We start from the raw sequence: 17,043 nt of genomic DNA on the forward strand, positions 1-17,043 counted from the left end.
ATAATTATTTTATGTATATTTTTTAGACACCATAAATAAATATTAAATCATGTAAATGAATGCCTCGACACGAGTTGTGCCCAGCGAGTACTCATATTTAAAAAAAAGTGTTATGTAAAACGTGAAATAAAATAAATAAAAATATAGTGTAGATATGTAAAATATGTTAATAATTAGTATAGTTTAATGATAATAAGTTATAAGTTAATATTAGGAAATTCATATATTATGTTTGTACTACTTAAAAAAACAACTAAAGAACTTTTTGAACAAACTAAACAATTAAATGTAACTGAACTCTTTAAACTAGAATCTTTAAAATTTATTCATAAATTAGCCACTGATGTAATTGTAGACGAAGAATTTAAACTCGAAAAAAACTGTAGTAAACATGAACACAATACGAGAATATCAGAAAAATATCATATACAATCTTTTAAAACGAGAAAAGGACAATCGAGACTAATAAACCATGGACTGAAATTATACAATAAACTACCAGACAAAACTAAACAAAAGACTCAGACAACCTTTACAAAAGATATTAAAAATATTATTATTAACAGTAGAATGTGAATTTTAAAAGTGAAAATATTTTGTTAAATGTATGTAACCCGTAAGGGTTTATCGATGAAATTTAAATAAATAATAAAAAATAAAAAAATAAGCGGCAGCGCGTCATTAGTGCGAGACGCGCATGACGTAGCGCGTCGTGCGTCGCGCGTCGCGTCGTCCGGTGCGGCATCCGCGCTGCAGGAGTACGGCGATGCAACCTGCGATGCGTTCATGTTCAGCAGTGAGCATTGTTCAGGCGCATGCGGAGACGCGTGTCTGGAAATGATTTGTGTAGTAAAAATATAAACAACGACCATATTTATTTATTTTGTTTATTCGATATAATTACAGCGATTACATAACGATAAGTAGAACAATACTAAAGCCAATTATAAAAATCCTCTGTTAATCTAATAATATATTATTAATAAGGAGAGAGTTAACTTAATTGTATGTGTGCGACGCTGTATTAATATGCGTGTATGGGAATGTATGTGTATGTGCGTGTGTTAATGTGTGTGTGAGGGTGCGCGTGCGTGAGTGCGTAAGTAAAAAAAAATACATTTATAAAAAATAGCGTATAGGAGAGCGCTTGGTAAGAAAGAGGTTTGATTGTAATATTATATTTATACATTCAAAACCTTCTTTAAAATATTAAAAAAGGTTATACAAATAATATTAAATAAAAGTTTTTAAAAAAATATTTGGCATTAACAAATTAAGTGATTTTCTATAAATTAACGTAATTTTTCTTTATTTTTTCACAGAAAAACAACCTCCGAGAAAGACCAAACAGATCCTGATGGTATCAAAACCCAAAGTAGCCGTAAAAAGAAACATATAAAGAAAAAGAGTTCCGGCCAAGCGACCTGCAAACATGGTAACCTACCGAATAGTCGCCTTTACAGGCCGACCGTAAGGCGCTTCCCTCTCTTCAACATCCGCAAGGAGGTCTCCCGAGCCTCCTTCCGCTCCGCGTCCTCGGGCAAGGGAACGCGCACGGGGGCGCTGTCGCCCCGCTGTCGGAGCAGCACCCTGACGTCCGCCCTCCAGCGGTCGCTGGCGTTGCCCAACTACCGCGCGCTCTCGGCGAAGGAGATCATCGACTCCCTCACCAACCAGATCCGGGAGTTCAAGCTCGCCGAAATACGAGCCCTGGAGCGGGACTCCAGCCCCCGCGACCCCGGCAAGCGCCACTCGGCCGACCCCAACAACAGCAGGAAGGCGCTCCGCAGGTCGCCCATCTCCTTCCGGAAGTCGTCGGCGACCGCTTGCGCCAACGCCAAAAAAGACGGCAAAAGAGACGAGAAAAAAAAAACGGAGAAAATAATCAAAGGGCCCGTCAGAAGTAAAAGCATCACTCTAAGCAAGAAATTACCCTGTAAAGATGCGAACGTTCAGGATGGTTTAGTCTCTCCCGGAATAACTTCTGTTCCTCGCGACAGCTCCAAACACCTTCCGCCGATCATCACCAGATCGCTAAGCAGTATAACGCACAAGACGAAGCAGGAAATCGACTTGTGCGCCAAAAATTTTAACCCGCATAAAAAAGAGTCGTCGGATCGTCCGAAGATACACTTGGAAGTGAGAATCCCGCTCGTGAGTCTCTATTCGGAAAGTGAAACTTCCATAGAAACTCTTTACTCAGTCCCCAGTATCCACGATCTGCCATCGCACGTTGGACACAGCGGTCCCGCAACAGCGGAAGGAAGCCCTACCCGAGAAGGCAGCGAACTGACTAAGTTTACGAAGAAGATTCTGGAAGGAAACTAAGTTTCTCCCACGAAGTTGCCAAGAAACTAGAAAAATCCAAATCAGTGGGATGTAAAAAGCATTGCACCGAACAAAATTGCAAGCAAAATAAATCTAAGGAAACCAAACCCAGTTCGGGCAGATGCCAGTCTGACAGGACGCTTTACAGTAGTAGTGGTAGCAGTACTCACGCTGATCTCAAGAAACTTCTCAACGCTAAAGACGCCAACTTAAAAGTTAAATCGCAATCGATTTACGCACAAAAGATAAACAATCGAAAAGATATTCCCGCCAGTTGCGTCCCCTGTCCTTCAAAACTAAAAAGACATTCAAATTCGTGCGTAAATTACTAACAGTATTACAGAGTTCAAATTTATTATGTAAGTATGCAATTTTTAATTCTCAGCGCGGTTTTCGCATGTCAACAATTATTCTCAATGAAATAATATAAAATCTCATTTAAAAATTAACTTTGAAGATGCTATATCTGTACCTCAGAGGCAGACGGATGCAAATCTAGAATTTGATGAAATGACATTTCGATTTTCGTATCCAGTTTATGATCATGTCCATTGATTTTGAAAAAAATTAAGTATTATAATGAAAAAACCAATGTATTAAGATACTTAAAATACAAATTAATGCTATAAATTATTATTTTTTATTTTTTATTTTCTTTCTGTTGACGCCCATGGGGCTTTTACATTATACATACTATATCATAAGAAAAAGTATTAGAAATCACTTAGAGAGAGTTGATTCTTTAGGCTCTTGTTGAACATTTACATCCGTCTGCCTATGATGTCCAGATATATTTTATAACAAAACTTCACAAATTGAAAACATTTAATTGCTTGTCAGAGTTTAATTACAATAAAGGACTAACATAGCTCATAATTATTAAATAAAAACGCATAATTTGTATAATAATAAACACAATATAGGCAGAAAACATTTGACTACAACAAAATAATTTAATATCATTACATTACATATCAATACTTACTGTTATAATTGTTTTTTTTATATTTATTACATATTGTGTTTTTGGCTGGTAATTTTTTTTTGGCTGCCTTAGAACCTGATTCTGTACTTATCCTAGTTAGACTGTCAACTTTCCTTTTATTAATGTTATATTTTTTGTGTATTGGTAAAATAGTATAAATAGTAATTCGGTGACATTGATTTATGAATAGAAAATTATTTTACAGGTGCTTTGTATTATTAAAATTAATCCTACAAACCCTGTTTTTGATTAATTAAGCCTTCCTGAATATAATATTATCATTGTTATGAAATTCTAGGGAGCATTCAACCTTCCAAATTTAATTTATCATTGAGACATATCGTGATTATTTATATTATAAACACATTACTGATGGCACAGTGCACGGATAGTGCAGTTCTCCAAATAGGGTATTTTGTTGAAAATAATATACTAAATATTTAGAGCGGATTTTCACGATCCTTGTAATATAAATATCCTTCTTGTTCCAGCCGTTGGAGTGTTCAGTTGTTTCTAGTACCCGCGCTCCTCGTTAATTTGAATATTTTAGTTTGTCTAATTCAGTCAAAAATAAACGTAGTGCCGATCGGACGTGTTAGCTCGTCGTCGGAGACATTCATATTTTACGAATCGAGAACCATTTAAAAGTTGATTTCGTGGCGCGCAGACGTGCCGGTCTGAAAAAAAATTAAAAAATTAAATAAATTAAACAATAATCGATTTGAGTGAAACTAATAAAATAAATGTGTTTTTCCATTTTCCGGAAAATCCTGAAAGATATTTCTCAAAAGTCGGAAAAGCTAGGAAAAACAGTATAATTTCCCGGAAAATCCGGAAAATATTATTATCTTCCATATTTTCCAAAAGCAACCCGAGCTTCCCGAGCTTCAAAGCATTGGAGACTTTAACGACAGGGATTGCAACTCGAAGTCTGTAAACAATATAAAATCGTAAGTAATAATTTATTTATATTTTACTTTACGAAATGACAGACTCTGCCAAAAAATTTTTGCGAAGACCGAACTCAGAACCTGCCTCTAGGTCGGCTTCTCCAGGAGGAGATCCGGAAATAATTGATAACCCCGGAAAAAAAGCCAGAAGTTTAGCAAACATTATAAATATCGCAATGAATTCTGGAGCAACTATAAAGCGTGATATCAAAGAGACTGTCTTAACGGCCACAAAAGAACTTCTTCAAATTGTCTTAAACATGTGTGATACCATGAACATTACTGGAAAAATGGACCAAACCTTGGCTATGGTCCAGTCTCAAATTCAAAAGTCGGAAAAAAATATTGAAAAAATTCTTGAAAAGTTAGAAGAGAGGCAAACTCCGACATTACCGTTGGAGCCAAAACCCACTAGCTACGCACTTATCGTGAAATCTGGAGACCCTATGAAAAAAAGCGAGGAGGTAGAGGGTCTGGTAAAACGTCATATAAATGTTCGGTCAACAGGAATAGGCATAGTTGGGTTGCGAAAAATTAGTAACCAACAAATTTTAATCAATTGCTCCTCAAAAAAAGACCGTGAAAGAATGAAGGAAGAAATAAAAAACAAAACCCAAAATCTCTTAGTAGAAGAAGGTAAAAAGAAAAATCCTCAAGTTATATTTAAAGGTTTAATCAAGGGAATCACTGATGAAGATCTTAGCGAATCATTGACAAACCAAAATAAGAGTTTGGAAATTAATGACGATCTAAAGATCAAATACAAAAAGCGAAACAGAAATGCACTTCTTCATAACGTAATATGTGAAGTAACCCCAAGACTATGGAAAACTCTAACCAATGCAGGAAAGGTGAACATCGGATACCAGAGGGTTATAGTTGAAGATGAAAGTCCTGTGGTGCAATGTTACAAGTGTCTGTCCTTTGGACACATACAAAAGTATTGCAATGCCGAAGCTAAATGTGCGGTGTGCTCAAAGGACCATGAAACAAGAGACTGCAAGAGTAAAGAAAATCCCAAATGCGTCAACTGTTTTGAAAGGAAAATGGAAAATAATAATCACTATGCAACGAGCATAGCTTGCCCTGTGAGAACTCTTATGGATAAAAGAGCCAGAGAAAGGGTAGAATACGAGTGCTAATGGCAGCCATGCGAACAATCGAGGCCATTTTATTAAATTTGTACAATGCAATCTCCAAAGATGTAAAGGTGCTACAGAAGAAATAATAAAAGCGTGTTTTGACAAATCGATTGATATTGCGTTAGTACAAGAACCTTACACCGGAAATACTGGCACGATTAAATCAGTTCAAAATGTGCAAATTTTTCAGAGTGATAATTCAAACATCGACCGTAGAAATAAATCTGCTATCTTTGTAATGAACAAAAACCTACAAATTTATAAAGCAAAGAATATCGATAACAACAATATAGTATGTGCCATTTTACCCAAAGAAAATATTGCTTTAATATCAGTGTACTCAGAGCCTGGTGGACATATAAACAAAACACTCGACGATTTAGAGTACATTAAGGTTAAACTTAATATGAGAAAGATTATTCTTGTGGGAGATTTTAATTGCAAACATATGATGTGGGGTTCGCCAAAAAACTGTTCCAGAGGAAACGACCTTGTAGATTTTATAGCTTCCAACAATTTGTGCGTTCTAAATCAGGATAAATCGCCTACATTCAGAGCAATTAGATGGGGGAAAGTATCCGAAAGCATTATAGATATTACCTTATGTACATACAACATCGTTCAAAAGATAGACAATTGGGAGGTATGTGAACAAACCGTCCTTTTATCCGATCACAACGCAATAAAGTTTAACCTTAAATCGTGTACCTTAGGAATAGAAAATAATCGCACAAATACTAGAATATACTGTACAAAAACTGTAAATTGGAAAAATTATGTGATAAAGTCAAAGAAATCATAAATGTTAATAAAGAACTTAAACCTGAGAAATTTATCGAAATGAACAAACATGAAATTGACACAGCTGTGCTTTTTTTAACTGAATCTATTCAAAAGGGGTGTGATGAAATTTGTCCAAAAATAAAACCCTTTGTCAAGAAGAAACCTCCATGGTGGAATAAAGATATTAACACTGCATCGATAAAACTCAAACGATTGAAAACGAAAATGTGTAATTCACGAGGACGAAGAAAGACTGCACTTTTGCTTGAATATCTTGCTGATAAAAATACATATTTAAAAATTATCGAGGACGCTAAAATACGTAGTTGGAAAGAATTTTGTCAAGGTCAAACAAAAGATAGCGTCTGGGATCGAGTGAATCACATTATGGGTACGTCAAACACAAAAATTGTTCCTGCTGTTCTTAAAAGTGGAACAAATTGGTGTGCAAACGTAGAAGATAGTGCTTCGCTTCTTGTTAATACATTTTATCCTGACGATGATATTATCAATGAAAATCAAGCTCACAAAAACTTAAGAAGTGAATTAAGAAATAATTATTATTCTTTTGAAGACCCTCCTATTACCAATGACGAAATGGTTTATGCGGCAAACGGATTAAATAACACAAAAGCTCCGGGAAATGACAATCTCAGTGGAGACACCTGTTGCAAAGTTTTATTGGAAAACGCTGAAATTTTTCTATCGCTTTATAATCGTTGCCTAAGCATAGGTTACTTCCCAAAGTCTTGGAAAATAGCGAAAACAATAATAATACCAAAAACAGGAAAAGACGATTATCATGAAATAAAATCTTATCGTCCGATTGGTCTATTACCGGTTTATGGCAAAATTTTTGAAAAAATACTTTGTGCTAGAATTACTTGGTATTTGTTAAAATTTGAAAAAATATCTAAAAACCAATATGGTTTTCTTCCACAAAGAAGTGCCGAAGATGCCCTCAATGCAGCAACTTCTTTTATTCAGAAGGAAAGAGACAACAAAAAATTTGTCCTGGTTATTTCTCTTGATATTAGAGGTGCGTTCGACCATGCGTGGTGGCCTGGCATAATGGCGAATCTAAGAAAAAAGGAAATACCTCAAAACATATATATGGTTTTAGTTAATTACTTAGAAAACCGCATTACTGAAGTAGAACACTATAACGAAAAGAAACGTAAAATAAATACCAAAGGATGCATCCAAGGCTCTGTTCTGGGGCCTACTTTATGGAACATAATAATTGATGAAGCTTTGGAACTTTTAGAAGGACATATAATTTACAAGCATGCCTTTGCGGATGACATACTCATAGCCATAGCGGACAACGACCTAAGAAAAGCAGAGTCTCAAGCCAACAGTGTTCTTGAAATTCTAAGCCAATGGGGAACCAAAGTCAAGCTTTCGTTTGCTCCAGAAAAAACAAATTGTATGATCATCACGCGAAGAAAAAACTTTCAGACACCAATTCTTTATATGAACAATATTGCTATTGCAAATGTCACCAATTTTAAGGTCTTAGGTGTGATTCTCGATGACCATTTAGCCTGGAATGCACATCTGGATCACATTTGTAATAAGCTTAACAATATTTATAAACAACTATCACGAGCCGCCAGGGCCACTTGGGGACTAAAGAGTGAGATTTTACAGATATTATACAAATATATAATAACGCCAATTGCTACTTACGGCGCAAGTGTATGGGGTGATTCAGTCACGAAAAAAAAGAACATTAAAAAGCTGAGCAGTGTACAAAGAATGATAGCCATCCAAATTATAAAAGGATACCGAACTATTTCTACCGAGGCATCGCTGGTAATCGCTGGTACTAAGCCCTTAGATATTGCGATAACTGAAAGATCTAAAATATATCATGCAAAACGATACGGATATGTAAATGACATTCCCGAGGATAGAAATATTCAGCGACGCATAGATTATAAAGATCTAAGACACCCAGCCACTCCTATTAAAATAAATATAATTATTGATGTCGAAATCACGAGCAATTTATATGAAATAAACATCTTTACTGATGGCAGTAAAATGGAAGGACGAGTCGGAGCAGCATTTGTCATTTTTAAAAATAAAGTTGAAACTGCTAAAAGACAAATAAAGTTGGCAAATGAGTGTACTGTCTTCCAAAGTGAACTAGTGGCTATAAGAGAAGCTTTGAAGTGGACACTAAAAAATGCCAAAAATTCTACAATTATGCTACATAGTGACAGCATGTCAAGTTTACAAGGATTGAATGATCCAAAGTCCACAGATCCAATTATTTACGAAATTAAAGAGCTTGCTGAAAAAAATACCGAACATGTCAAAAACGAAATTGCAATGACATGGATTAAAGCACACGACGGCAACATGGAAAATGAGCGAGCGGATGAATTAGCGAAAAAAGCTTCCAAAATGAGAACTCTCCCTACCTATGACCACATTCCAATATCATATATTAAGAAAATAGTGCAAGAAACATCATACGATACTTGGAACAAAAGATATTTATCAAGTGATAAAGGCAAAATAACGAAATTGTATTTCAAAAATATAAAAGATGCCGAGATATTGGATACTTTTGGGCGGACTTACGAGCTGACTCAAATGCTTTCAGGTCATGGTGCTTTTCGAAAGTATCTTCATAGGTTTAAAAAAAGAGATAACGATTGCTGCCCTTGCGATGGACTTAGCTCTCAGGACGTCCTCCATATATTACTAGATTGTCCTATGTTTGATGCCGAGAGGTTAAACTGCAAACAAATGTGCGCACAATACAGCCAAATTTTTGAAAACCCAGAGGAAGTTATAAAAAATGAAGCTACTTCCGAAAAATACATTGACTTTCTAAAGGCCATAGTTACAAAAATGAAAAAAATTAATGAGGGAATTGACTCAGACCCGTGAAAAATAACTATTGTGCAAAATATACACACCAGGAAAAAAAGCTTTGTATGCATAAGCAAAGCAAGAATAACGGGAACAAGAGGGAAAAAAAAAAAAAAAAATATATATAAATATCAACGCATAAAAACAAAGATTTTATTCATAATTTTCGGGGCTAAAAACGAGTACATACAAAACGGCGTTACGTCGCTTTGACATCGCAAGCCATGCCCGCCGAGTGCGCTTTAACAAATATTGCGTACAAGTTTGGCGCGGTAATTTAATGCGTGCCGTTTGCCCGATAGGGTACGAAACGTTTTGTTTTAAACCATTGTAGAAAATTTATAGAGAATATATTATTGATTAATTTGTCGTAATTTGTGCGTGCTATTGTTCTCTACACTTGGAAAAAAACGGACAAAAAAGTTTTAAGATGAAACTTTCATGCCGGTTTTTTGAAAAAAGCGTTCTTATTGAATACTGACCCTGATAATTATCCTTCATTTTTTTACAACGAATTAATGAATAATGTATTCTCATTATTCTACTTATTTGTTTTCTCCTTTATTCCCTCGGTTGAACGCGGACGAAATGTTGTTGAAAATGCACGCTTTCGTCTACTTGACATTCCATGTTGAAAACTTGTGATCGAATAAAATAATGCATGTTAATTAAAAGAAAATACAATATGTAGAACAGAAAAAATCTTTCGAGTGACGCACCACTTTTATGATTTTCTTTTACTTTTACGAATAAAATGGACAAAACTTATGATAATCCGAATTGACAATTAGTCATATTTTTCAATACATTTTCTAAATTTTGACGGTTGCCAATTAGTGCCGTCTCTATGATAACGAGTTACATTAAAATAATATGAACTAATGTATAAAATAATATAAGCTTATCATCTTACTTTTATGTAACAAAAAATATTTATTTATCTACTGCATTTCTGCCATTTACATATTGGTGGTTTAAAGAGTGCTTAAAAATAAAAATATAAAAAATCGAGCATGACATATTAATATACTCTTACTATATATATTAGAAATTACTTGAAATACATACATATTTTAAAGTAATTATACAATAACAAAATACATTAATCAATCAAATTCTAACTATTCTAACCGATTAGCAAGATACGTTGCAATTGGATTACAAATGCAGCCACTTCCTTATTTAGGACATTATAACAACCTCAGAGTAATAAGGCGCTACCGCTGTAAAGCCGTCCATACGGACAAAAATCATTCTAGGATTATCAATCATAAAGTTAGTTATATTTTACACTTACCGCAAAACAATGAGCCATAGGTGCAAGGTGCTCAGGTCGAGAATCGCAAGCGTAGCGCGTAACCATTTGTAATACGTTTGTTGTTAACCAAAAACCAATCCAAAAATTTGCAACGCTTTTGTTATATTCAATAGAGCGAAATGCCGTGTCTACAACTGTGGCCCATTTTTACTCTGAGATAATAACACAAGTTTACATTTGATGTAGGTAGGTAGGTATTAGAAAAACTTCTCGATTCTACTCGATTTTTAAAAGTGTTCGGTGCCCTTCTTTATTGCAATTTTTAATTTGTTTTATTTCATTAACTGTCAAGTTTTTGACTGAGTAATAGTAGTTCTTTTGATATCTCATCCAGGGTCCAGGGCCGTGGCTGCGGGTCAGATTAACGCGCCAGGGCTAGGCTGGGAAGAGAAACAAGATGGCGGAGGGCCGTAAAGTGGCCCGACCAGGAAGTGTTGAGGACCTGTCGGAATACACTGATGCTGACGAGTCTATCTCTGCCCCAACTGAGTTTTTGGCTGAGGTAAGAAATCCGTACTCATTATACTTTGTTAGTTTTTTTCTTTATACATAAACATTACTAAAGGGCGGAATACTAAAAATAACAGATAAATAAATAGGAATAAATCCACAAAAGCTTGGCGCGTGGTGCAGAATTCTGTATTTACTCTTTAAAATTATTCAAATAATGTATCAATTAGATGGACTTATAACTTTAAATTTATTATATTTTATTGTTGAAATAAGACATCAATACAAAAAAAGATAACCTGGGCCCCGATTACAGTGGGAAGTTAACAGAGTTATCTTCGACTGTCTATAAAGAAAAACCGACATTTATGTACGAAAATGAGTGTATTTGCATAAACTTTTAAAATACCTTCGTCGGTAATCTATAATTGAACATGTTTAGAAGAAAAAAATTGCATGAGTTTTCTGTTTTTCATACAGAAAACTTAATTTAAGATCAATGTTAACTTCCCGTTGTAATCGGGGCCCTGGGCCCATAGTTCAGACTTTTTTCATGCGTGCGGGCACAGGCCAAGGATTTTTTTAATTATGAAATTAGATACATTGAATTGATTCAAAATATTGAGTAAGTTTTAGCCACTTAGATTATATTTCAATATTGAAATTGAGTTTTCAAATGAGCATGATTTTAAAGAATTTTAAAACAGTTTTTCATTTAATATACCCGTGGAGGTAATTGATTTATTTTCTTATAGTAATACTTTTAATAGATCATAATAGTAATTTAAGAATATTTTGTACCAAATAATATAACGTTGCTGTAGTTTTCACGTGATAATGTTGAGTTAATGTTGGTTCCATTCAATATCATTTCTATGTGAATGGTTTTTTTTTCTGCAAAAAAGTGTGCAGAGTGGAGGGTTAGCTGGATTTACTCTACTCAACTGTTTTATTTTTTAATTAGCGGTGTGTTTTTTGTACCACAAGAGGAGTTTTTATTTGAATAGCAACTGTTGAGAGAACCACCCAAAAATATCTTATTTTATTTTTAATAATGTTATTTGGCGTAGTATTTTAAAGTTTATGATTCTGAATGTCAAATTTTTACTCTGGGAAAAAGATTAATATATTATACCAGTATGGCCCAAATCATCCTTATTTATTTATTTTATTTATTTGGATAACCAACAGCTATAATTATCTTTTATATATATAACAAAACAAATAACAAATAAGCCACAAGTAGCATCACAGAAGTTAAAAAAGATTCTCGAACATAAAATGAATAGTAATTAAATGTAAATTCAAAAGAAAAGAAAAAATACTACGAATTATTTCGAAAGCAAACGCCGTACGTCATGATTATTTGCAAATAGATCTATGTTAACTGATTTATTTATTGCATTAAAATTATTAAAAGTTCGCCATAAATATGAATTTTGCCTATAATTAGATGAAACAAGAGGTATGTGGAGAAGAGGGTTATTTCTTAAAACTTTGGAAGGAACATTGATAGAAAGTTTGTATAGTAGTGCAGGACAGTCAATTGAACCAGAGGCAATTTTAAGTAAATAAATTATATCCGCTATTTCCCGACGTTTCTGCAGAGGCAATAGGTGATGTTTTTTACATATATGAATATACTGGTCGAATTTAAACTCAAGTTTCAACCGGAAACACATGAACTTTACGATTTTTTAAAAAATATTTTTAATGCGTGATATCTGCTCATTGTACATAGGATTCCATATTTGTGATGCATATTCTAAGTTGCTTTGCACTAATGTACAGTAAAGGATTTTAAGTGTCTTTGCCATATTGAACGACGTAGAGCTACGCATAACAAAGCCAAGCGCACGCGATGACTTTTTTATGATGCTGTCAACATGGGCGTCGAAAAGTAATTTACTATCATGGAAGACACCTAGATCCTTTACACATAAAGAGCGTTATGAGGAATAAATAGAAATAACCAAAAATATAAAAATAATAATGTACGTGAATGAGGAACTTCAGCCCTACGGGAAATTGGATACAAAAAATGTTTTCTTGCGTGGAGTAAAAATTAGAGCTTTAAATTGTACCTCAAAGTTTCTTGAAAATGTACGGAAAAAATAATAATAAACATTTTAATAAAAACGCACTACTTTGAATGACGTCACTGGTTCATGTGAATCAACCTATGATCTGAGAGCCATGGAAGATTTCCGGTCTGCTTGTCGCTTCTGGACCAATGGGAAGAACTGAATGAGAATAAGCGGAAATGAACCTCTGACGTTACAAGCGGAGTTATTTCAGAAATACAAAACTTTAAAAAATCGTAGCGCTGATAATACGATATATAAAAATTGAAAAAAATTTTTTTGACTTAGTTTAATAGTCTATTAACAAATAAAAAAATTTAAAAAAAACACTGAACTTTCTCATTACTTTTCAGTCCATACATAGTTGATACAGGTAACCATGTTGTACGTTGTTCTTACGTTTTGCATATTATTGTCATCAATTTAACATTCAATGCTTTTGGTATCATGAAAAGGCACTTACATACAAGTTTTTACCGATATTTCTCTTGCACGAAAATAATCTGAAACCACACGCGATTGTATGGTTTCGATATCTTATTTATTGCTCACAGACGAAGTTTCCAGAAAGAAACGAGTAGGTAATTTTTATTTTTTTATATCCTTTGCACATTTTATCATACATACATTTTTTGCAAACTTTGCCTAACTAACCCCGCTCCAAGCTAGTCAATTACATTTGAATACATAATAATAATTTACAAATTAATAGAAAGAACAGACAAATAAAATATAAACATTCTTGTCTACATATATTGATTTAGACATACATATACCGTTGCCCATACACATGCATACATACATAAAAGATACACAATTTAATTAATATAGGCGAATCTTTGTAATAGCCATTTGGTTTTTTTTTTTTTAATTCTTCTTTATTTTTATATTTTATTTTCACCATCCAGTAAGAATCTCTAATCTACGGCATGCATCAACCTCTCTGACTTACTACGACCAATTTAATGAATGAGCGAAGTCAACAGTTTCTTCAACTTGACTACACTCCCGCTTTTCCATAATTCTGGCAAAAAATTATGTACCTTCTAGCCAACCTAATAGTGTTGCCTCGATGCCAGAACAGTGTTGACACCTTCACTTAGTATCAGATCCCTATTGGAGTATCTTGTATTATGGTCGTGGATGACGCTTGGTTATTTGTCTCTATTTATGTGTGTAACCACTACCGTTCTCAATATACTCGTATACTGTTGAATAATATAAATTACTCTGAATTTTTTGAAGAGCAAGTCACTTGGATAACGAAATGTTTTTTTTAATTACTCGGATTAAAGATTTCTGTGCAATTGTTACCGGCTCATGGGTGGTTTTTGTGCAAGCTCCCCAACCAATTAGACCATAAGTCAACACATAATTTGTCGGTGCATGGTATAGGTGTTTCAGGTCCGGGGCTTTAAGTATATTTCTGACTGGAATAAAAAATGTGTATAGTAAAGTTATTCCCAGATATTTTATACTCTTCAGAGTGTTCACACTATTCAGTTTTATGCATTTGCAATTCACCATCACTGGAGAATTATGTAGTTGTAGTTCGTGAATTTCATTAAATTGTCCAGCAGAGGTTGCACTTAAACGTATGAACTTTGTTTTATCCGAATTTAATGTCAACAGGTTTTCGTCTAACCATTTTTAATATTACTTCAGTCATTACTTGCTTTTATACGAGCTTATGACCAAGTTGATGCGCTATAAATTATAGCTGTACCATCGCAAACGAAATAATTTGTCCAAGTGACTGGTTGTTTCAAAGTTCGTTGGTCCGGTTGTGGTCCTGTGGTAGTATTGTGGATGCATGGACCAAAGGTGCCAGGTTCAAATCCCCCTCTACCACAACTCGATTTCAATTTTTACAGCACAAGTTATTTACGACTTTTTAAATAACAAGAACTCATGTTTAAATTCTCTTTGTCTTAAAAAATGGTATATATCCAGAAAAGCAGTGGTCCCAAAGTGCTTCCTTGTGGAACACCATATGAGAGTTGAGCGGGTTCATATTTCATCGCAAAATGCTATTACTACTTGGTTAACTTAAGTCACTTTCAACTTTCACCTTCTAAAATCTTTCACTTACATAGCTTTTAAACCATTTAAATAACTGCCCTTGGATTTCTAAATTATGCAACCTTTTTCAAAGAATTTTATGTGAAATAGTATCAAAGTAATATAGATTTATTGAGTAAATACTTTAATAAAAATGTTCGTGATATTATGTTTATAGTTTAAGAATTGATTACTGTGGAGGTTTAAATGTTTGCACTTCGCAAAGTTATTTGAATTTATGTTTAAAATTTTAAAGGAATTTTCGTCTGTGTGTGGCGTACTACATGTTTTGAATCGAATATAAAATGAAACAAAATAAAGAATTTCCCTTCCGCCCGTCGCGCAATGAAACATGAAACATGATGATTTAAATATGATGCAAATCTCAACAGAGATCAATATTATTTTGAGAAGAAAATATAGCTTGCCATTTACGGTTTATGACCTGTCTACGTTCATGTTCCCGGCGAGTGAAGGCTACAGTTATGTGTGTGTGTGAAATAAAACCAGAATACTAGATGAGTATTTTCTAGTCGGCTTAATCTCAGGAAAATCCTGTAAAAGGAAATCGAGTGGAGAAAGTGAAATGGTTGGCGCGCTAGCCCACCATACTTAAAGTCCTGGGTTCAATTCCTGGGAGGGGCGACATGAAATATTTATTTAAATAATAGGTTTTTTTACAATACAATGTTCAATTTCCCTGGACTTGCAAGGGCCACTGTTGTTTGGTTTTCTTTATATTCACTAGTCAAAAGTTTTACAAGAAAAAAACGGTTATCTGTGGTTTTTTTCGAGCAGAGGTGAAACCTTTATGATATGTCACTAGCCCTGTAAACGCCTGTCAAAATCTTGCCAACCATGTCGGGAATCAAACCCGAGATCCTTTTGCATGGTAGGTCATTAGATCACAAGGCGGACAGACGGTAGATTTATCAATAATATTTTGAGTGTGTCCAAATGTTTGTAGACAGGCTGGATTTCCTCCTTGGATCTAAATTTGTTGCAATAGAGGGAAATCATTTTTAGAGGGGAATATGGAAGTCTAACATTTTTTTACATTTTACATTTTTTTTTTGCACCACAACAGGCCAGGAGGCCTAATTACAGTGGTGAATTACATCACAGAGCACCCAGGCTTGAGAAAAATCACATTTTTAAAATTTTTGTGTTCTCACCGGGAATCGAACCCGGAACCTTCCGTGCGTGAGTCAAGCGTCTTGACCACTACACCACGGAGGCCGCCTAAGTCTAAGCATTTACTGGGCTTATGACTTGTCATTAAAGTGGCCTTTAGGCACCTTATTTACCTACTAAGCAACGCCTGAAATAAATTTTCCAATTTTTATACGTATTCTTATACCAGGGCGGCGATTATGAACGGCTATCTTCATCGGTATATACTGAGACGGTATAAACTAACGTCGATATTTATGTACGAAAGTGTGTATATTTGTATGAAAATTTAAAATATCTTCGTCAGTAACCGGTAATCAAACGTGTTTAGAAAAAAAAAATTGTAAACATGTTATATTTTTCATACAGACAACATAATTTTACTTTGTAGATAAATTTGAAGATAAATTTTAACGTTCCATCAGAATACGTACCCAGTTAGTTTCATCTGAATTGGTTCAGCCGGATGAATATCACCCACATGATAAAGGTTTCAGCTCTTTGACTTCACAAAATTCAACAGATGGAGGAGTTGAGGAAATTTAGATGTTTAAACGTAGGCAGAATGGTGAATATTACACAGCGTATGAAGTGGCCACTTAAACCAGCTAATGACAGGTCGCAAGTCTTGTAAATGCCAAGGCTTCCATATTCCCTGCTCAAAATTCAGCTAGAATTTATAAGGAAGATATATCCGAACTTTTTAATAAGCAAGGGTGCCTGTCCGTAAAAGGCTGTTATCTGGCTCAAATTTGTTACTAGATATCGATTTGATAGTAACTACCAGAAAAGATATATACATACATATAATACAAGGCTAGCACAATATGAAGGCTTGTCAGTACCGAGGTTTGTTAACAAGTATGGCTAAAGAACACTT

General features: G+C 34.4%; 2 protein-coding genes across 3 annotated transcripts in view; both read left to right on the plus strand.

Annotated features, from left to right (window-relative positions):
* LOC148279574 (uncharacterized) overlaps positions 1-2,363 on the plus strand; it is an 87,944-nt gene extending 85,581 nt beyond the window's left edge. Inside the window, exon 2 of the mRNA XM_088229723.1 lies at positions 1,323-2,363. Within this exon, the coding sequence (XP_088085849.1) occupies positions 1,323-2,328 (1,006 nt within the window). The 3' untranslated portion in view covers positions 2,329-2,363. The remainder of the gene's footprint in view (positions 1-1,322) is intronic.
* The window catches only part of LOC148279575 (uncharacterized), a 31,382-nt gene continuing 15,833 nt past the window's right edge, over positions 1,495-17,043 (plus strand). Inside the window, exons 1-2 of one of the 2 annotated variants that reach the window (XM_088229725.1) lie at positions 1,495-2,687; positions 10,730-10,897. In XM_088229725.1, coding sequence (XP_088085851.1) covers positions 10,793-10,897 — 105 coding nt within the window. In that variant the 5' untranslated portion in view covers positions 1,495-2,687; positions 10,730-10,792. Of the gene's footprint in view, positions 2,688-10,681; positions 10,898-17,043 lie in introns of those variants that run through there. The other variant, XM_088229724.1, reaches the window with a different exon arrangement.

Source organism: Micrasema longulum, unplaced genomic scaffold (assembly GCF_059751315.1).
Source record: "Micrasema longulum isolate JH-2025_06_02 unplaced genomic scaffold, ASM5975131v1 h1tg000700l, whole genome shotgun sequence".
In the NCBI taxonomy this organism is placed as follows: Eukaryota; Metazoa; Arthropoda; class Insecta; order Trichoptera; family Brachycentridae; genus Micrasema; species Micrasema longulum.